Source organism: Bombina bombina, chromosome 2, assembly GCF_027579735.1.
Source record: "Bombina bombina isolate aBomBom1 chromosome 2, aBomBom1.pri, whole genome shotgun sequence".
Taxonomy (NCBI): Eukaryota; Metazoa; Chordata; class Amphibia; order Anura; family Bombinatoridae; genus Bombina; species Bombina bombina.
Genome location: NC_069500.1, coordinates 1,142,676,227 through 1,142,699,268, shown reverse-complemented (window position 1 = coordinate 1,142,699,268; position 23,042 = coordinate 1,142,676,227). Strand labels below are relative to the sequence as shown.

General features: G+C 38.2%; 1 protein-coding gene across 1 annotated transcript in view; it reads left to right on the top strand.

Moving 5' to 3' along the window:
* LOC128647449 (probable ATP-dependent RNA helicase DDX60) overlaps positions 1–23,042 on the top strand; it is a 1,088,706-nt gene that overhangs the window by 320,860 nt on the left and 744,804 nt on the right. Inside the window, exon 13 of the mRNA XM_053700235.1 lies at positions 17,911–18,086. Within this exon, the coding sequence (XP_053556210.1) occupies positions 17,911–18,086 (176 nt within the window). The remainder of the gene's footprint in view (positions 1–17,910; positions 18,087–23,042) is intronic.

The window sequence follows — 23,042 nt, the reverse complement described above, 5'->3', positions numbered from 1 at the left end:
AAGCAGCGCCCAGGCAGCAATGTCCGCAAACTGAGGTTCCCCTCCTGCTCCTGCCGTTCACCAGCGGACCCGGTCCTCTCCTCCTGCGTTCCTCCGGACTGCTACAAAGACAGTATATCACCTGCCTTTCTCTGGGGTAGGAGCTGTATCCGGGTTGCCAGGAAAGACTCCGCTCACCAAATTACTCCTGCAAGCGGTAAAAAGAATCTTCCCGGTAGCGTAAGCTGTACCTTGCTCTTTCCACTGAAACAAACAGTCTCTGCTTCCCTCCTCCTTCTGCAGCGTTGAAGCCATGGAGGGTTGACGAATTACCTTACGCAGGTGTTAGCCCTGCCTGCCCCCAGGTGTGTTTCGTTATATCCAGGTACTGTTAAAGTCCTTTTTTTTTTTTTTTTTTTACCACTTGCAGGTAGTAGAGTTTATATGCTGGGGTTTCATTAATTTCTCATAGTCTGGAAAAGCTGTTATTTAGGACATAGAAAAGCTTAAAAATTTGCCAAATTGAGGACGGTTAAACAGGAGCTCTAAAGGTCTGCGGCCATTCTCGGTCTCGGACGGCTCCTCCTCCCTCTATATTATATTTATTAACCCCTAATCTGCCCCCCCAAACGTCGCCGCTACCTAACTACAAGTATTAACCCCTAATCTGCCGACCGGACCTCGCCGCCACTATAATAAATGTATTAACCCCTAAACCGCCGCACTCCCACCTAAACCGCCGCACTCCCGCCTCGCAAACACTATAATAAATATTATTAAGCCCTAATCTGCCCTCCCTAACATCGCCGCCACCTACCTACAATTATTAACCCTAATCTCCCGCCCGCAACGTCGCCGCTACTATAATAAAGTTATTAACCCCTAAACCTAAGTCTAACCCTAACCCTAACACCCCCTAACATAAATATAATTTAAATTAAACTAAATAATATTCCTATAATTAAATAAATTATTCCTATTTAAAACTAAATACTTACCTATAAAATAAACCTTAATATAGCTACAATATAACTAATAATTACATTGTAGCTATTTTAGGATTTAGATTTATTTTACAGGCAACTTTGTATTTATTTTAACTAGGTACAATAGCTATTAAATAGTTATTAACTATTTAATAGCTACCTAGTTAAAATAATTACAAAATTACCTGTAAAATAAATCCTAACCTAAGTTACAATTAAACCTAACACTACACTATCATTAAATTAATTTAAAAAATTACCTACAATTAGCTAAACTAAAATACAATTAAATAAACTAAACTATATTAGACAAAAAAACAAAAACTAAATTACAAAAAATAAAAAAATATTACAAGAATTTTAATCTAATTACACCTAATCTAAGCCCCCTAATAAAATAAAAAAGCCCCCCAAAATAAAAAAATTCCCTACCCTATTCTAAATTACAAAAGTAATCAGCTCTATTACCAGCCCTTAAAAGGGCTTTTTGCGGGGCATTGCCCCAAAGTAATCAGCTCTTTTACCTGTAAAAGAAAATTCAATACCCCCCAACATTACAACCCACCACCCACATACCTCTATTCCAACCCACCCAAACCCCCTTAAAAAAAACTATCACTAACCCCCTGAAGATCTCCCTACCTTGAGTCGTCTTCACTCAGCCGAGCCGAAGTCTTCATCCAATCCGGGCGATGTGGTCCGCCATCCGGTAGAAGTCCTGATCCAAGCGGCAAAGAAGAGGTCCTCCATCCGGGCGAAGTCTTGATCCAAGCGGCAAAGAAGAGGTCTTCCATCCGAGCGATGTTTTCTTCCAAGCGGCATCTTCTATCTTCTGTCTTCCGCATCCATCTTCATCCCGCCGACGCGGAACATCCTCCTTCCCCGACGGACTAATGACGAATGAAGGTTCCTTTAAGGGACGTCATCCAAGATGATGTCCCTCGAATTCTGATTGGCTGATAGGATTCTATCAGCCAATCAGAATTAAAGGGACAGTAAACCTCAAAAATAATGTTATATAATTCTGCACATAGGCAGGAATCAGGCAGGTTCATCTTTGTGAAGGACACATGAATCAAGTGACATACAAGATTTTCCTAAAAGAAAACTTGCTTCCTTTGGCTCTGACAATGTTGCCAAACACTGAAGATGGATTTTTCCAGCAGGACTCTACTCCATGTCACACAGCCATGTCAATCAAAATGTAGATGGATGACCACCAGATCAAGACCCTGTAATGGCTAGCTCCAGACCTAAACCCCATTGAAAACCTCTGGAATGTGATCAAGAGGAATATTAATGGTCACAAGTCATCAAACAAAAACGAGCTGCTTGAATTTTTGCGCCAGGTGTGACATAAAGACACCCAACAGCAATGTGAAAGACTGGTAGCGAGCATGCCAAAACTCACGAAAGCTGTGATTTAAAATCTGGTTTATTACATCAAATATTGATTTCTGAACTCTTGCTAAGTTAAAACATTAGTATTGTGTTGTTTAAAAATGAATATGAACTTGTTTTTCTTTGCATTATTCAAGGTTTGAAAACACTGCAAAATTGTTATTTTGACCAGTTGCCATTTTCTGCAAATAAGTGTTCTAAATCATAATATTTTTATTTGGACTTTGGGAGAAATGTTATCAGTAGTTTGTAGATTAAAACAAAAATATTCATTTTACTCAATTACATAACTATGAATAGTAAAACCAGAGAAACTGATAATTTTGCAATGTGCTTACAATATCTATCGGCTAGAGAGTTCTGCGTTAGCCGTCAAAAGCAGCGTTAAGGGGTCCTAACGCTGCTTTTGGCCGCCCGCTGGTATTTAGAGTCAGCCAGGAAAGGGTCTAACGCTCACTTCCTTACTGCGACTCCAGGCTACCGCAGATCCCCTTACACCAATTGCGTATCCTAGCTTTTCTATGGGATCTGCCTAACGTCGGTATTTGGAATCTTGGAAGAAGTGAGCGGTAGACCCTCTACCGACAAGACTCCAGCCGCAAAAAAAGTCAGTAGTTAAGAGCTTTATGGGCTAACGCCGGAATATAAAGCTCTTAACTACTGTGCTACAAAGTACACTAACACCCATAAACTACCTATGTACCCCTAATCCAAGGCCCCCCCACATCGCCGCCACTATAATAAAAAAATGTAACCCTTAATCTGCCGACCGGACACCACCGCCACCTACATTATACCTATGAACCCCTAATCTGCTGCCCTTAACATCGCCGACACCTATATTATATTTATTAACCCCTAATCTGCCCCCCCCAACGTCGCCGCTACCTAACTACAAGTATTAACCCCTAATCTGCCGACCGGACCTCGCCGCCACTATAATAAATGTATTAACCCCTAAACCGCCGCACTCCTGCCTCGCAAACACTATAATAAATATTATTAAGCCCTAATCTGCCCTCCCTAACATCGCCGCCATCTACCTACAATTATTAACCCCTAATCTCCCACCCGCAACATTGCCGCTACTATAATAAAGTTATTAACCCCTAAACCTAAGTCTAACCCTAACCCTAACACCCCCTAACATAAATATAATTTAAATTAAACTAAATAATATTCCTATAATTAAATAAATTATTCCTATTTAAAACTAAATACTTACCTATAAAATAAACACTAATATAGCTACAATATAACTAATAATTACATTGTAGCTATTTTAGGATTTAGATTTATTTTACAGGCAACTTTGTATTTATTTTAACGAGGTACAATAGCTAATAAATAGTTATTAACTATTTAATAGCTACCTAGTTAAAATAATTACAAAATTACCTGTAAAATAAATCCTAACCTAAGTTACAATTAAACCTAACACTACACTATCATTAAATTAATTAAATAAATTACCTACAATTAGCTAAACTAAAATACAATTAAATAAACTAAACTATATTACACAAAAAACAAACACTAAATTACAAAAAATAAAAAAATATTACAAGAATTTTAATCTAATTACACCTAATCTAAGCCCCCTAATAAAATAAAAAAGCGCCCCAAAATAAAAAAATTCCCTACCCTATTCTAAATTTCAAAAGTAATCAGCTCCATTACCAGCCCTTAAAAGGGCTTTTTGCGGGGCATTGCCCCAAAGTAATCAGCTCTTTTACCTGTAAAAGAAAATACAATACCCCCCCAACATTACAACCCACCACCCACATACCCCTAATCTAACCCACCCAAACCCCCCTTAAAAAATCACTAACCCCCTGAAGATCTCCCTACCTTGAGTCATCTTCACTCAGCCGAGCCGAAGTCTTCATCCAATCCGGGCGATGTGGTCCTCCATCCGGTAGAAGTCTTGATCCAAGCGGCAAAGAAGAGGTCCTCCATCCGGGCGAAGTCTTGATCCAAGAGGTAAAGAAGAGGTCTTCCATCCGGGCGATGTCTTCTTCCAAGCGGCATCTTCTATCTTCTGTCTTCCGGATCCATCTTCATCCCGCCGACGCGGAACATCCTCCTTCCCCGACGGACTAACGATGAATGAAGGTTTCTTTAAGGACTTCATGCAAGATGGCGTCCCTCGAATTCTGATTGGATGATAGGATTCTATCAGCCAATCGGAATTAAAGGGACAGTAAACCTAAAAAATAATGTTATATAATTCTGCACGTAATGCAGAATTATATAACATTATATTAGCCTTATCTGTATAAAACGTAATATTTCCTTTTAATTTGAAAAAAAACCCGGCTGTTTTACAGACCCGCTGTCTGCTCTCTGCTGAGCGGGTCTGTTTTATTCACAAAGCGCATCGGGCCAGCTGTATAGTCACAGCCCGGCCCGACCACGCCATTATACACAGTGCAGCTCCCTCCTGCTGTCAGACAGAGCAGGAGCAAGCTGCACTTTGTGTTATGGCGCGGTCGGGCCGGGCTGTGACTATACAGCTGGCCCGATGCGCTGTGTGAATAAAACAGACCCGCTCAGCAGAGAGCAGAGAGCGGGTCTGTAAAACAGCCGGGTTTTTTTAAAATTAAAAGGAAATAATACGTTTTATACAGATAAGGCTAATATAATGTTATATAATTCTGCACTGTGTGCAGAATTATATAACATTATTTTAAGGTTTACTGACACTTTAAGGTAGGAAAAATCTGATTGGCTGATTCAATCAGCCAATCAGATTGAGCTCGCATTCTATTGGCTGATCGGAACAGCCAATAGAATGCGAGCTCAATCTGATTGGCTGATTGAATCCCCCTCAATCTGATTGGCTGATTGAATATTTATTTTACAGGTAATTTTGTAATTATTTTAACTAGGTAGCTATTAAATAGTTAATAACTATGTAATAGCTATTGTACCTAGTTAAAATAAATACAAAGTTGCCTGTAAAATAAATATAAATCCTAAAATAGCTACAATGTAATTATTAGTTATATTGTAGCTATATTAGGGTTTATTTTATAGGTAAGTATTTAGTTTTAAATAGGAATAAAACATGTCTGTGAATGATAGATACATTTCAAGTTTCAGGAGAGGAAATAGAGAGGAAAAAAAACTAACAGAAACTGTAAAACATTAGATAGTCTTGTCACCTGTCCTAAAGGAATGGGAAAAAAGAAAAAAAAGAAAAAAAAGGTGGGGAGGAGGTCGGGGGGTAGGGGGAAAGGCCCTAACAGTTTCTCAAATTGTCCTAATCTTCCCCCTCTCCCGGTCTGTCAATAAAGATAAAGTTTGTATAATGTCAACTGTACAAAACAGTGCACAACCAGTAAAGACGATAGTCACAATAAGATATACTGGGTTTTTTTTAAACCAATATAGGAATCAAATATTAAGTTTAAGTATTTTAAAAATCCAAACTAATATTTAATGTGTGACGACCATAAAATGTGAATTTGAAATACTTACGCCTAGATTTAGAGTTTTGCGGCCAAAGGGGTGCGTTAGCTATGCATGCTTTTTTTCCCCCGCACCTTTTAAATACTGCTGGTATTTAGAGTTTACAGAATGGCAGGGTTTTCAGTGCGTTAGGCTCCAAAAAGGGAGCGTAGAGCATAATTTAACACCACTGTAACTCTAGATACCAGCGGTGCTTACGGACACGGCCAGCCTCAAAAACGTGCTCGTGAACGATTCCCCCATTGGAAACAATGGGGCTGTTTGAGCTGAAAAAAAACTTAACACCTGCAAAAAAGCCGCGTTCAGCTCCTAACGCAGCCCCATTGTTTCCTATGGGGAAACACTTCCTACGTCTGCACCTAACACCCTAACATGTACCCCAAGTCTAAACACCCCTAACCTTACACTTATTAACCCCTATTCTGCCGCCCCCGCTATCGCTGACCCCTGCATATTATTTTTAACCCCTAATCTGCCGCTCCGTAAACCGCCGCTACTTACATTATCCCTATGTACCCCTAATCTGCTGCCCCTAACACCGTCGACCCCTATATTATGTTAATTAACCCCTAATCTGCCCCCCACAACGTCACCTCCACCTGCCTACACTTATTAACCCCTAATCTGCCGACCGGACCGCGCCGCTATTATAATAAAGTTATTAACCCCTAATCCGCCTCACTCCCGCCTCACTAACCCTATAATACATAGTATTAACCCCTAATCTGCCCTCCCTAACATCGCCGACACCTAACTTCAATTATTAACCCCTAATCTGCCGACCGGACCTCACCGCTACTCTATTAAATTTATTAACCCCTAAAGCTAAGTCTTACGCTAACACTAACACCCCCCTAAATTAAATATAATTTTATTCTAACTAAATAAATTAACTCTTATTAAATAACTTATTCCTATTTAAAGCTAAATACTTACCTGTAAAATAAACCCTAATATAGCTACAATATAACGAATAATTACATTGTAGCTATTTTAGGATTAATATTTATTTTACAGGCAACTTTGTAATTATTTTAACCAGGTACAATAGCTATTAAATAGTTAATAACTATTTAATAGTTACCTAGTTAAAATAATAACAAAATTACCTGTAAAATAAATCCTAACCTAAGTTACAATTAAACCTAACACTACACTATCAATAAATAAATTAAATACAATACCTACAAATAAATACATTTAAATAAACTAACTAAAGTACAAAAAATAAAAAAGAACTAAGTTACAAAAAATAAAAAAATATTTACAAACATAAGAAAAATCTTACAACAATTTTAAACTAATTACACCTACTCTAAGCCCCCTAATAAAATAACAAAGCCCCCCAAAATAAAAAAATGCCCTACCCTATTCTAAATTAAAAAAGTTCAAAGCTCTTTTACCTTACCAGCCCTGAAAAGGGCCATTTGCGGGGCATGCCCCAAAAAATTCAGCTCTTTTGCCTGTAAAAAAAACATACAATACCCCCCCCAACATTACAACCCACCACCCACATACCCCTAATCTAACCCAAACCCCCCTTAAATAAACCTAACACTAAGCCCCTGAAGATCTTCCTACCTTATCTTCACCTCACCGGGTATCACCGATCGGTCCTGGCTCCAAAATCTTCATCCAACCCAAGCGGGGGCTGGCGATCCATCATCCGGCGGCTGAAGAGGTCCAGAAGAGGCTCCAAAGTCTTTATCCTATCCGGGAAGAAGAGGCGATCCGGACCGGCAACCATCTTGATCCAAGCGGCATCTTCTATCTTCATCCGATGACGACCGGCTCCATCTTGAAGACCTCCAGCGCGGATCCGTCCTCTTCTTCCGACGACTTCCCGATGAATGACGGTTCCTTTAAGGGACGTCATCCAAGATGGCATCCCTCGAATTCCGATTGGCTGATAGGATTCTATCAGCCAATCAGAATTAAGGTAGGAAAATTCAATCAGCCAATCAGATTGAGCTCGCATTCTATTGGCTGTTCCAATCCGATTGAACTTGATTCTGATTGGCTGATTCCATCAGCCAATCAGAATTTTCCTACCTTAATTCCGATTGGCTGATAGAATCCTATCAGCCAATTGGAATTCGAGGGACGCCATCTTGAATGACGTCCCTTAAAGGAACCGTCATTAGTCGGGAAGTCGTCGGAAGAAGAGGACGGATCCGCGCTGGAGGTCTTCAAGATGGAGCCGGTCGTCATAGGATGAAGATAGAAGATGCCGCTTGGATCAATATGGTTGCCGGTCCGTATCGCCTCTTCTTCCCGGATAGGATGAAGACTTTGGAGCCTCTTCTGGACCTCTTCAGCCGCCGGATGATGGATCGCCAGCCCCCGCTTGGGTTGGATGAAGATTTTGGAGCCAGGACCGATCAGTGATACCCGGTGAGGTGAAGATAAGGTAGGAAGATCTTCAGGGGCTTAGTGTTAGGTTTATTTAAGGGGGGTTTAGGTTAGATTAGGGGTATGTGGGTGGTGGGTTGTAATGTTGGGGGGGGTATTGTATGTTTTTTTACAGGCAAAAGAGCTGAATTTTTTGGGGCATGCCCCGCAAATGGCCCTTTTCAGGGCTGGTAAGGTAAAAGAGCTTTGAACTTTTTTAATTTAGAATAGGGTAGGGCATTTTTTTATTTTGGGGGGCTTTGTTATTTTATTAGGGGGCTTAGAGTAGGTGTAATTAGTTTAAAATTGTTGTAAGATTTTTCTTATGTTTGTAAATATTTTTTTATTTTTTGTAACTTAGTTCTTTTTTATTTTTTGTACTTTAGTTAGTTTATTTAAATGTATTTATTTGTAGGTATTGTATTTAATTTATTTATTGATAGTGTAGTGTTAGGTTTAATTGTAGGTAATTGTAGGTATTTTATTTAATTTATTTATTGATAGTATAGTGTTAGGTTTAATTGTAACTTAGGTTAGGATTTATTTCACAGGTAATTTTGTTATTATTTTTACTAGGTAACTATTAAATAGTTATTAACTATTTAATAGCTATTGTACCTGGTTAAAATAATTACAAAGTTGCCTGTAAAATAAATATTAATCCTAAAATAACTACAATGTAATTATTCGTTATATTGTAGCTATATTAGGGTTTATTTTACAGGTAAGTATTTAGCTTTAAATAGGAATAAGTTATTTAATAAGAGTTAATTTATTTCGTTAGAATAAAATTATATTTAACTTAGGGGGGTGGTAGGGTTAGAATTAGCTTTAGGGGTTAATAAATTTAATAGAGTAGCGGTGAGGTCCGGTCGGCAGATTAGGGGTTAATAATTGAAGTTAGGTGTCGGCGATGTTAGGGAGGGCAGATTAGGGGTTAATACTATTTATTATAGGGTTATTGAGGCGGGAGTGAGGCGGATTAGGGGTTAATAACTTTATTATAGTAGCGGTGAGATCTGCCCGGCAGATTAGGGGTTAATAAGTGTAGGCAGGTGGAGGCGACGTTGAGGGGGGCAGATTAGGGGTTAATAAATATAATATAGGGGTCGGCGGTGTTAGGGGCAGCAGATTAGGGGTACATAGCTATAATGTAGGTGGCGGCGCTTTGCGGTCGGCAGATTAGGGGTTAAAAAAAATTAATTGAGTGGCGGCGATGTGGGGGGACCTCGGTTTAGGGGTACATAGGTAGTTTATGGGTGTTAGTGTACTTTAGAGCACAGTAGTTAAGAGCTTTATAAACCGGCGTTAGCCCAGAAAGCTCTTAACTACTGACTTTTTTCTGCGGCTGGAGTTTTGTCGTTAGATTTCTAACGCTCACTTCAGCCACGACTCTAAATACCGGAGTTAGAAAGATCCCATTGAAAAGATAGGATACGCAATTGACGTAAGGGGATCTGCGGTATGGAAAAGTCGCGGCTGGAAAGTGAGTGTTAGACCCTTTCCTGACTGACTCCAAATACCGGCGGTAGCCTAAAACCAGCGTTAGGAGCCTCTAACGCTGGTTTTCACGGCTACCGCCAAACTCTAAATCTAGGCCTTAGGAAATAATGACTCACAAGTTACTATTCAACATGTTTACCATAAAAAAAATGACACACAAAAGTAAAAAAAGGCATTTCATATGGTAGTGTTTTCCTACATTAGACTATTTGTGCATTCTAAAAATACTTAATGAGTTATGATTTGAAAGGGTAACGAACAAAAGTTTTACATTTTTGTGTAAATTCAATGGCCCGAATTACAAGTTGTGTGGTAAATACATTGCCAACACACCGTGCGCAATGTGGCTGTAACGCTATTTTTTTCATTGCGCCATCATTACAAGTGGCAATCAAACTTTATGCTCACATAACGCACACAAACCAAGTTCCGACTTGGTGTGCTCGTGCACGTATTCCCCCATAGAGATCAATGGAGAAAAAATGTCGGAAAAAAACATCTGCGGTTGCGAAATCTATGGAGAAAAGAAAGTTATCAAAAAACCTAACACCCTAACATAAAACCCTTGTCTAATAACCCCTAAACCGCCGTCCCCCCACATCACCAACACTAAATAAATTTATTAACCCCTAAACCTCAATCCCTCCACATCGTCAACTCTAAATAAAGTTATTAACCCCCGAAACCGCCATCCCCCCACATTGCCAACACTAAATAAAGCTATTATCCCCTAAACCGCCATCCCTCCACATCACAAATACCTAAATTAAACTATCAACCCCTAAACCTAACACCCCCTAACTTTAACAAAATTAAAATACACCTAAATTAAAGTTACAATATACTAACTACCTTAAAATAAATAAAAACTTACCTGTGAAACAAAATTAAAACCTAAGCTTAAACAATGTAGGTTTTTTTTTTTTTTTTTATGTAATTTTAGTGTTTTTTTTTTTTTTAATTATAGTTTGTCGTTTTGTTTTTTTTGGTAGTGTTAGGTTTTATTATTTTAAGTAATGTTAGTTTTTTATTTTTTGTATTATTTTTTTCTTAAACAAATATTGTTAGGGTTTTTTTTAGTTTAAAGGGATAGTAAACCCAAAAAAATGTATTTTAAGATTCAGATAGAACATACAATTTTAAACAACTTTCCAATTTACTTCTATTATCAAATTTGCTTAATTCTCTTTTCATCCATTGCGGAAGGAACAGGATTGCACTACTGGCAGCTAGCTTAACAGATTTAGTTAGCCAATCACAAGAGACAAATGTGTGCAGGCACCAATTAGCAGCAGCTCCTACTGGTGTATGATATGTGCGTATTACTTTTTCAACAATGGATACTAAGAGAATGAGACACGTTTAAAAATAGGAGTGAATTTAAAAGTGTCTTAAAATTACATGCTCTATCATAATCATGCAAGTTTAATTTTGACTTTCCTATCCCTTTAAGCTTAGATTTTGTTTTTAACAGGTAAGTTTTTATTTATTTTACGGTAGTTAGTATATTGTAACTTTAATTTACGTGTATTTTAATTTTATTAAAGTTAAGGGGTATTAGGTTTAGGGGTTAATAGTTTAATTTAGGTAGTTACGATGTGGGGAATGGCAGTTTATAGGTTAATAGTTTAATTTAGGTAGTTGCAATGTGGGGGATGAGGGATTAGGGGTTAATAGTTTAATTTATTTTGATGTGGGGAATGGCGGTTTAGGGGTTAAAAGTTTAATTTAGGTAGTTGCAATGTGGGGGTGGCAGTTTAGGGGTTAATAGGTTTATTTATCTATTAACATATAGTTAAGTTTTGATCCAACTTAAAAAATACAGAACAAGATATCAACATTAGTGGACCAGACATTAGAAATGGACCTGATCACTTTACAAGAATCAAAATGTTTGGTTAACATGCATCCCATCATCCCGTTCATATACATTCTACCAAAGATACATATGAATTTGATAGATCCTCCCAGTCGTCCGATAGTAGCAGGTACAAATTGGATCTTTCAACCCATAGGTGTATTCGTTGACAAGTTAATTAAACCTCTATTGAGGGGGGACTACAATCTTATCTCCAAGACACCACTGATTTCTTAAATAAAATATCAAGTTTAAAGATACCGTCCAATAGCATTTTAGTAATGATGGCTATTACAAATCTATATACATGTATTCCATATGATCTGGGTATACAAAGTATCTTCTATTACATTGAAAAAGAGGGAATATATTCTCCCTCAGAAAGAACGTTCATCAGAGATCCCTTAAAAATCATATTGTATGATAACAACTTTATGTTTCAAGACACGTTCTATATCCAGACAAAAGGAACTGCCATGGGTTCAAACGTGGCAAATCTTTTCATAGGTACATTTGAGGAACAATACATCTATATTAACAAACTCTTTCAGAAACATGCCCTATGTTGGCAACGTTACATAGATAATATTTTATTTATTTGGACTGGCAATATGGATAGTTTTAATTCTTTTGTATCTAAATGAAATAGTGAAACAGAATACTTGAAATTTACTATGAAAAATGATACTAAGAGTGTTACGGCGAGATTACGAGTTTTGCGTTAGCCTTAAAAAGCAGCGTTGAGAGGTCCCAACGCTGCTTTTTTATCTAACGCTGGTATTACAAGTTTGGCAGGTAGAGGCTCACCGCTCACTTTTCTTCCGTGACTCGAGGCTACCGCAAATCCCCTTACGTCAATTGCGTATCCTATCTTTTCTATGGGATTTACCTAACGCTGGTATTACGAGTCTTGGAAGAAGTGAGTGGTAGACCCTCTCCTGTCCAGACTCCTACCGCATATAAAAGTCAGTAGTTAAGAGTTTTATGGGCTAACGCTGGAACATAAAACTTTTAACTAATATGCTAACAAGTACACTAACACCCATAAACTACCTATTAACCCCTAAACCGAGCCCCCCCCACATTGCAAACACTATAATAAAGATTTTTAACCCCTAATCTGCCAACCGGACACTGCCGCCACCTACATTATACTTATGAACCCGTGCACCACTGGTCATCCGATGGGGCAGAAGAGGACTAGTGATGTCGCGAACTTAAAAATTTTGGTTCACGAACGGCGGACTCAAACTTCCGCGACTGTTCGTGAACCGGCGAACCACGTGAACCGCCATTGACTTCAATAGGCAGGCGAACTTTAAAACCCACAAGGACTCTTTCTGGCCACGATAGTGATGGAAAAGTTGTTTCAAGGGTACTAACACCTGGACTGTGGCATGCAGGAGGGGGATCCATGGCAAAACTCCCATGGAAAATTACATAGTTGAAGCAGAGTCTGCTTTTAACCCATAAAGGGCCTAAATCACCTAACATTCCTAAATAGTTTGGAATAACGTGCTTTAAAACATCAGTTATGATGTTGTATTAATCAGGTAGTGTAAGGGTTACGCCCGCTTCACAGTGACAGACCAAAATCCAAGTGTAACGCACCGCAAACAACCGCAAACAGTCTGCATAAATTAAAAGAGAGAAGCGCTCAACCTGGGAACGAACAATAGCATAATAGCTTGTTCTATGGCTAGTTACCACCCTAGAAGCAGCGTCTTTTTGCTCAATATGTGCTTTTCACAGAGAAGAACTTTCCTGTAGCATATCAGTCTGATCCTGACTTCACAGTACAGTCCAGCCCCGAAATACCAGGCAATCCCTCTCTGAACAAGAGAAACAGCAAAACCCCAGACGTACATTTCAGCCTATTGTGGGCCTCGTCAGTGAGGTGCAGCCATATCCCTCGAGGCACACTGAGCAACGGGTCCACGTCTGGATTCCCGCATCACACTTAGGGAGACTTCCCCAAGTGTCATAATTTGCATAAATTAAAAGAGAGAAGCGCTCAACCTGGGAACGAAAAATAGCATAATAGCTTGTTCTATGGCTAGTTATCACCCTAGAAGCAGCCTCTTTTTGCTCAATATGTGCCTTTCACAGAGAAGAACTTTCCTGTAGCATATCAGTCTGATCCTGACTTCACAGTACAGTTCAGCACCGAAATACCAGGCAATCCCTCTCTGAACAAGAGAAACAGCAAAACCCCAGACGTACGTTTCAGCCTATTGTGGGCCTCGTCAGTGAGGTGCAGCCATATCCCTCTAGGCACACTGAGCAACGGGTCCACGTCTGGATTCCCACATCACACTTAGGGAGACTTCCCCAAGTGTCATAATTTGCATAAATTAAAAGAGAGAAGCGCTCAACCTGGGAACTAACAATAGCATAATAGCTTGTTCTATGGCTAAAAAATTTACACTAATGTTACACCAGATATAAGTGGTGGAAAAAGAGCTATTAATCACACTATATGATGTGGGCCTGACACACAGGCCTGATGGAAAATGAAATTAGATTACACTAGCAAAATTATTATTATTTTTTTTTTTAATTTACAATAATGTTTATGAGTGGTGGCTGGAGTGGTGGCAGGCACAGCAATTAACCACAGTATGCTGTGTAAGCCATAAACACACAGGCCTGATAGAAAATGAAATTATATTACACTAGCAAAATGATTTAAAAGTTTTTTTTTAAAATTTTAAATAATGTTAAGCTGATATGAGTGGTGGCTGCTGGCACAGCGATTAAACAACGTTGTATGCTGTGTAAGCCTGACACACAGGCCTGATAGAAAATGAAATTAGATTACACTAGCAAAATGATTTAAAAGGTTTTTTTTTTAAATGTAAAATAATGTTAAGCAGATATGAGTGGTGGCTGCTGGCACAGCAATTAAACAACATTGTATGCTGTGTAAGCCTGACACACAGACCTGATAGAAAATGAAATTTGATTACACTAGCAAAATGATTTAAAAGTTTTTTTTTAAATTTTAAATAATGTTAAGCAGATATGAGTGGTGGCTGCTGGCACAGCAATTGAACAACGTTGTATGCTGTGTAAGCCTGACACACAGGCCTGATAGAAAATGAAATTAGATTACACTAGCAAAATGATTTAAAAGTTTTTTTTAAATTTAAAATAATGTTAAGCAGATATTAGTGGTGGCTGCTAGCACAGCAATTAACCACAGTATGCTGTGTAAGCCATAAACACACAGGCCTGATAGAAAATGAAATTAGATTACACTAGCAAAATGATTTAAACGTTTTTTATTTAAATTTTAAATAATGTTAAGCTGATATGAGTGGTGGCTGCTGGCACAGCGATTAAACAACTTTGTATGCTGTGTAAGCCTGACACACAGGCCTGATAGAAAATGAAATTTGATTACACTAGCAAAATGATTTAAAAGGTTTTTTTTTAAAATGTAAAATAATGTTAAGCAGATATGAGTGGTGGCTGCTGGCACAGCAATTAAACAACATTGTATGCTGTGTAAGCCTGACACACAGACCTGATAGAAAATGAAATTTGATTACACTAGCAAAATTATTTAAAAGTTTTTTTTAAAATTTTTAAATAATGTTAAGCAGATATGAGTGGTGGCTGCTGGCACAGCAATTGAACAACGTTGTATGCTGTGTAAGCCTGACACACAGGCCTGATAGAAAATGAAATTAGATTACACTAGCAAAATGATTTAAAAGTTTTTTTTTTATTTCAAATAATGTTAAGCAGATATTAGTGGTGGCTGCTAGCACAGCAATTAACCACAGTATGCTGTGTAAGCCATAAACACACAGGCCTGATAGAAAATGAAATTAGATTACACTAGCAAAATGATTTAAAAGTTTTTTTTTAAATTTTAAATAATGTTAAGCTGATATGAGTGGTGGCTGCTGGCACAGCAATTAAACAACGTTGTATGCTGTGTAAGCCTGACACACAGGCCTGATAGAAAATGAAATTAGATTACACTAGCAAAATTATTTAAAAGGTTTTTTTTAAAATTTAAAATAATGTTAAGCAGATATGAGTGGTGGCTGCTGGCACAGCAATTAAACAACATTGTATGCTGTGTAAGCCTGACACACAGACCTGATAGAAAATGAAATTTGATTACACTAGCAAAATGATTTAAAAGTTTTTTTTAAAAATTTTAAATAATGTTAAGCAGATATGAGTGGTGGCTGCTGGCACAGCAATTAAACAACGTTGTATGCTGTGTAAGCCTGACACACAGGCCTGATAGAAAATGAAATTAGATTACACTAGCAAAATGATTTAAAAGTTTTTTTTTTAATTTAAAATAATGTTAAGCAGATATTAGTGGTGGCTGCTAGCACAGCACTTAACCACAGTATGCTGTATAAGCCAGAAACACACAGGCCTGATAGAAAATGAAATTAGATTACACTAGCAAAATGATTTAAAAGTTTTTTTTTTTAAATTTAAAATAATGTTAAGCAGATATGAGTGGTGGCTGCTGGCACAGCAATTAAACAACGTTGTATGCTGTGTAAGCCTGACACACAGGCCTGATAGAAAATGAAATTAGATTACACTAGCAAAATGATTTAAAAGGTTTTTTTTTATTTTAAATAATGTTAAGCAGATATGAGTGGTGGCTGCTAGCACAGCAATTAACCACAGTATGCTCTGTAAGCCAGAAACACACAGGCCTGATAGAAAATGAAATTAGATTACACTAGCAAAATGATTTAAAAGTTTTTTTTTTAATTTAAAATAATGTTAAGCAGATATTAGTGGTGGCTGCTAGCACAGCAATTAACCACAGTATGCTGTGTAAGCCTGAAACACACAGGCCTGATAGAAAATGAAATTAGATTACACTAGCAAAATGTTTTAAAAGTTTTTTTTTTAAATTTAAAATAATGTTTAGCAGATATGAGTGGTGGCTGCTAGCACAGCAATTAACCACAGTATGCTGTGTAAGCCTGAAACACACAGGCCTGATAGAAAATGAAATTAGATTACACTAGCAAAATGTTTTAAAAGTTTTTTTTTAAAATTTAAAATAATGTTTAGCAGATATGAGTGGTGGCTGCTAGCACAGCAATTAACCACAGTATGCTGTGTAAGCCAGAAACACACAGGCCTGATAGAAAATTAAATTAGATTACACTAGCAAAATGATTTAAAAGTTTTGTTGGTTAAATTTACACTAATGTTAAGCAGATATCAGTGGTGGCACTAATCACAGTATATGCTGTGAGCCTCACACACAGGCTGAAAGCCAGGCAAATGCAAATAAAATTACAAATAATAATAAAAAAAAAAGGACTGAAGTTATAGCCCTAAAAAGGGCTTTTTGGGGTGCTGTCCTTACAGCAGAGATTAGATGAGTCCTTCAGGACTGTAGTGGACACTAAATACACTAGCCTAGCTATCTATTTCCCTATAATGTCGGCAGAAGCAACACTAAAGCTCCTCTCACTAAGAAAGCAAGATCGTAATGAATCTAAAATGGCTGCTGCCAAGGAGCTGGGAGGGAACTGCCGGCGGGGTATATGTATTACCCCAATGTGCGAGGTGAAATTACGGGCGGCGCAGGTTCCCACGCTTGCGCCGAAACCTGCACCGAATATGGGATCACACCCCTGTTTGGAGTGCAAAGACCTTTCTTTACAAGGTTTATTTATTTGTTGGGATGGCGGTTTAGGGGTTAATAGTGTAGTTTATGTGTGTTAGTGTACTTTGTAAAATATTTTTGATGTGTTTCGTGAAACTTTTTTGCTTCACAAAACATATAACTACAGGTCTCTGAATGGATCGTTGCAGTAAAGGACATAAGAATCACGGAAAAGCCATACCGCACGACTTGTAATATCAAGTAGGTGACCAAAATGGACTTTGCATGCGGTAAAGTCATACCACGCAACTTGTAATCTGGGCCAATGAGTGGCAAAACAGATAAAAATAGCTCAAGCACAGGGGTGTGTAATAGCTCAGCTTTGAAGGTGTTAAACTTTAGAGAAACCTGTTTAATTAAAAAAAAAATTACTCTCTATAGTATAACTTTTTATACTAAAATATTTTAAGTTGTTCATGATATTGAAGAAAAAAAATTACATTATTGCTCTTGGGAAAAACACAGATATATTTCATATCAAGATTGTGTGTTTGCATTCTGATTAAGTTATCTTTGGGAATGGGTCTCTTGTATTATTCCTTGAACAGGAAGCCTTGAATCAGTTGCAGTTTTTGTATAATTACTCTTAAGTACTAATGAATAATGAAAACAAAATAGTTCTAAATGTTTTAGCTTTGCCTTTTTCACAGAAATCAAAGATGAATATGCACTCCGGGATTACCAGAAGTTACATGCCTATTATTGTTTCTATGGGCAATCTCTAGAAGGAAACATTTCTAAGACAATAGTAGTGCAAAAGGATAAGCCCACAAATAGTGCAGCATCATGGATACCTGGGACATCAGAGAAGAAAAAAACAAATCATGTAAGAATGCTGAACTCAATTTTTATATAACTAGTACAGATAATACGTGTCCATCCTCTCTCACATTTACTTATAACATTCCAAAATTAAACTTCCAAATTATTATTATTATTATACTTTATTTATGAAGCACCAACATATTCTGCAGCGCTGTCCATGGGTACAATTCATTTAAATAAAACTATGATATAAAACTTGTAAGCGACAGGACAAAATGTTACAAACACATACAGGAGGAATTGAGGGCCCTATTTCTGTGGGAACTTACAATCTAGAAGGGGAGGTTCAGAAACAGGAGGTGAGGACTGCAAGATTGAGAAATATGTTAATGCAGAGTTAGATGAGGGAAATGTTAGGTAAGTGAAATTAATTTATTATTGAGTTGGGCGGTAGGCTTCTCTGAACAAAAAAGTCTTTGGGGAGCATTTAAAGGAAGAAAGATTAGGGCATAGCCTTACAGCAGGAGGGAGAGTGTTCCAAAAGGTAGGTGCTGCCCACCAGAAGTCCTGCAGTCTAGCATGGGAGGAGGTTATAGTCGAAGATGCAAGGAGCAGGTAATTTGTTGGATCTTAGTGGGCGGGCTAGAGTATACTTGTTTATTAGAGAGGATAGGTAGTGGGGAGCGGCGTTGGTGAGAGCTTTGTATGTAAGGGTGAAAATTTTGAATTTAATTCTGCTGTGAATGGGGAGCCAATAAAGGGACTTGCAGAGAGGTGCCGCAGAAACAGAGCAATGGGAAATGTGGATTAGCCTGGCAGAGGCATTTAGGATGGATTGGAGGAGGGAGAGGTTGGATAGGAGAAGGCCAGTAAGTAGGTTATTGCAGTAGTCAAGACTGGAAATAACAAGGGAGTGGATTATTTGCTTTGTGGTGTTAGCGCTCAGAAAGGGTAAATCTTGAAAATATTGCGTAGGTGGTTCGGGCAGGATGAAAAAAACGATTGGATGTGGGGGACGAAGGATAGATTTGAGTCAAGTGTAGCTCAGGCAGCGGACTAGGGGCAAGGGGGGGGGTTTGTTGATGCCGTTGACAGGAATAGAAAAGTCTGCATTTAGCTTGGGGGGGGGGATTAGAAGGAGCTCAGACTTGGACATGTTAATCTTTAGGTGGTGAGAGGCCATCCAGGAAGAAATACCAGATAAGCAGTCACTGACATGAGAAAGGACAGAGGGAGAGAGAGCAGGGGTGGAGATGTAGATCTGGGTGTCATCAGTATAGATGTGATATTTGAAGCCATAACTGTTGATAGGTTTACCCAGTAAAGAAGTATAAATGGAGAAGAGAAGAGGACCCAGAACAGATCCTTGAGGTACTCCAACAGACAGAGGCATTGGAGAGGAGGTGTCACCAGAAAATCAGTGTCACAAAAGGCCAAAAGAGCTAAGGGTCTGTAGGAGGAGGGGGTGGTTAACTGTGTCGAAGGCAGCTGAGAGGTCAAGTAAGATGAGTATAGAGTAGTGACCATTACTTTTAGCAAAGAGAAAATCATTAGTAACCTTGGTAAGGGCACTCTCAGTTGATTGTTTGGAGCAGAATCTAGATTGCAGGGGGTCAAGCAAGGAGTTGGTGGACAGGAAGTGGGTTAGATTATTGTAAACTAGTTAATCAAATAATCAAATCAAATAATATATTTTATGATTATATTATATTATTGAATTATCTGTGGTGGGGATGTGTATGTTTTTTAATATTTAATTTGGAACTTAAACTCTGGAATTATCATAATTTCCTGATTTTCTGTGGGTTTTTTTTTAAAGTGTGTGTGTGTGTGTGTACATGCTAGAGAGTCCCACTGTAGGTACTTACTGTCCTCCAAGCTACAGCACCCAACAGGCCAATATCTGTGACTACATCTCCCACAGACATCTGCTGATAAATTTAAACTAAGCATGTTTAAAGGGACAGTAAGGGGCAGAAAAGCACCCTGCAGACTTATCAAGGCTAACTCTGCTGCATATATTTTCCAAATTGACTTGAGTTTATAACAACTGTAAAGTGATGCACTTTATATTAACATTCCAACCAGGGCTAGCCTTTTTGTCTGCAGTCTTAAACTCAGTGTGGCTCCTTCAAATAAGGAAAGTAGTGGAACGAGATATTATTTTTATTTAAAAATAACATATTTTGTAATTACAAGGTGTTTACTGTCCCTTTATCTTTTTCAGCTGTTTGCTCCTACTGAGCATAGTTGAAATATATCAACATACATCAATGTAAATGCTTATTTATAAGAAACCATATCTTATTTATTTATTTTTAAACACCCCCTCTTCAAAAACAAACAAACATTAGACACAACATTTTATTATCATTTATGCAGCAGTTTGGGTTGTAGGTATGGCTAATTGTTTTCTTCATTTAAACATTTGAACACATTTAAATAACGTTTTAATACTTAGTTTAATAGCAAAAAGAAAAAAAAATCAATTTACTACAAATTTTACACATTTGCAGTCACTGGGGGTATCCCGCAAAACTGCAAAATTTCAAAGAAATGTGTACATGTTCAAAGTAACAAGTATCTGTATAAAACACAATTTATGCTTACCTGATAAATTAATTTATTTCATGACTGTGAGAGTCCACAAATTCATTACTCATGGGATTAACTTCCTAGCCACTAGGAGGAGGCAAAGTTCGCTAAACTGTGAAGAGCACTTCATCCCTCCCACCTCACTTGTATATCAGTTATACATATACAGCTAGATTACGAGTTTTGAGCGCTATAGGGATTTTAACGACCGCCACAAAAGTGGCGTCATTTCACCTCCCTATAGCGCTGCAATTACAGGTTTACAAAAAGCAGGCTTGCGCCGGCGATATGGTTGCGTTGAGCTCCATACCTCACCCAAATACAAGCGCTGCTTTGACGTGGTCGTGCACGATTTCCCCATAGACATTAATGGGAAAAGCCAGCAAAAAAAAAGCCTAACACCTGCGATCGTGGAATGAAAAGCTCCTTAATGCAGCTCCATTGATACCTATGGGAAAAGAAAAAATTATGTTTAAACCTAACACCCTAACATAAACCCCGAGTCTAAACACCCCTAATCTGCTGCCCCTAACATCGCCGCCACCTACATACAGTTATTAACCCCTAATCTGCGGCCCCTAACATCGCCGCCACCTACCTACACTTATTAACCCCTAATCTGCTGCCCCCAATGTCACCGCCACAATACTAAAGTTATTAAACCCTAAACATCTGGCCTTCCACATCACTAACACTACAATAATATATTAACCCCTAAATCTAACCCTAACCCTAACGTAACCCTAAGCATAAGTCTAACCCTAATACCCCCTAACTTAAATATAATTAAAATAAATATAAATAAACCTTACAATTATTACCTAAATAATTCCTATTTAAAAATAAATACATACCTGTAAAATAAAACCTAAGCTAGCTACAATATAACTAATAGTTATATTGTAGCTATCTTAGGTTTTATTTTTATTTCACAGGTAAGTTTTTATTTATTTTAACTAGGTAGACTAGTTAGTAAATAGTTATTAACTATTTACTAACTACCTAGTTAAAATAAATACAAATTTACCTGTAAAATAAAACCTAGCCTGCCTTACAATAAAACCTTACAATCAAATCAAAAAAATTAAATTAATCAAATACAATTATGTAAATTACAACAAAAAACACACTAAATTACACAAAATAAAAAACGAAATTATAAAAAAAACGAATTACTCCTAACCTAATAGCCCTATCAAAATAAAAAAGCCACCCCAAAATAATAAAACTCCTAGCCTACACTTAACTGCCAATAGCCCTTAAAAGGGCCTTTTGCGGGGCATTGCCCCAAAGATAACAGCTTTTTTACCTGCAATAAAAATTACAAACACCCCCCTAACAGTAAAACCCACCACCCACACAACCAAACCCCCCAAATAAAACTTTATCTAAATAAACCTAAGCTAACCATTGCCATGAAAATGGCATTTGGATGGGCATTGCCCTTAAAAGGGCATTTAGCTTTTTACGGTGCCCAAACCCTAAGCTAAAAATAAAACCCACCCAATAAACCCTTAAAAAAACCTAACACTAACCCCTGACAATCCACATACAGTTTTCGAAGACCGGAAATCCATCCTCATCCATGTGGGCAGAAGTCCTCATCCAAGCGGCAGAATTCCTCATCGAAGCCGGCAGAAGTTTTCATCCAAGCGGGCAGAAGTCTTCATCCAAGCGGTCAGAAGTCTTCATCCAGACGGCATCTTCTATCTTCATCCATCCGGCGCAGAGTGGGTCCATCTTCAAGACATCCGGCGTGCAGCAACCTCTTCATATGGTCTCCGCCGTAAACTGAAGGTTCCCTTTAAGTGACGTCATCCAATCAGCCAATAGAATGTGAGCTCAATCCTATTGGCTGATTGGATCAGCCAATAGGATTAAAGCTCAATTCTATTTGCTGATTGGATCAGCCAATTGGATTTTTTCCCCTTTAATTCCTATTGGCTGATAGAATTCTATCAGCCAATCTGAATGTAAGGGACGCCATCTTGCATGACGTCATTTAAAGGGAACCTTCAGTTTACGGCGAAGACCGTATGAAGAGGATGCTCCTCGCCGAATGTCTTGAAGATGGACCCGCTCCGCGCCGAATGGATGAAGAGAGAAGATGCCGTCTGGATGAAGACTTCTGCCCGCTTGGATGAAGACTTCTAGCTTGGATGAAGACTTCTGCAGGCTTCAATGAGGACTTCTGCCTGCTTGGATGAGAGCATCTAACCACTTGGATGAGGACTTCGCCGGCTGGATGAGGATGAATGTCCGGTCTTCAAAAACTGTAAGTGGTTCGTCGGGGGTTAGTGTTAGGTTTTTTTAAGGGTTTATTTGGTGGGTTTTATTTTTAGCTTAGGGTTTGGGCACCGTAAAAGAGCTAAATGCCCTTTTAAGGGCAATGCCCATACAAATGCCCTTTTCAGGGCAATGG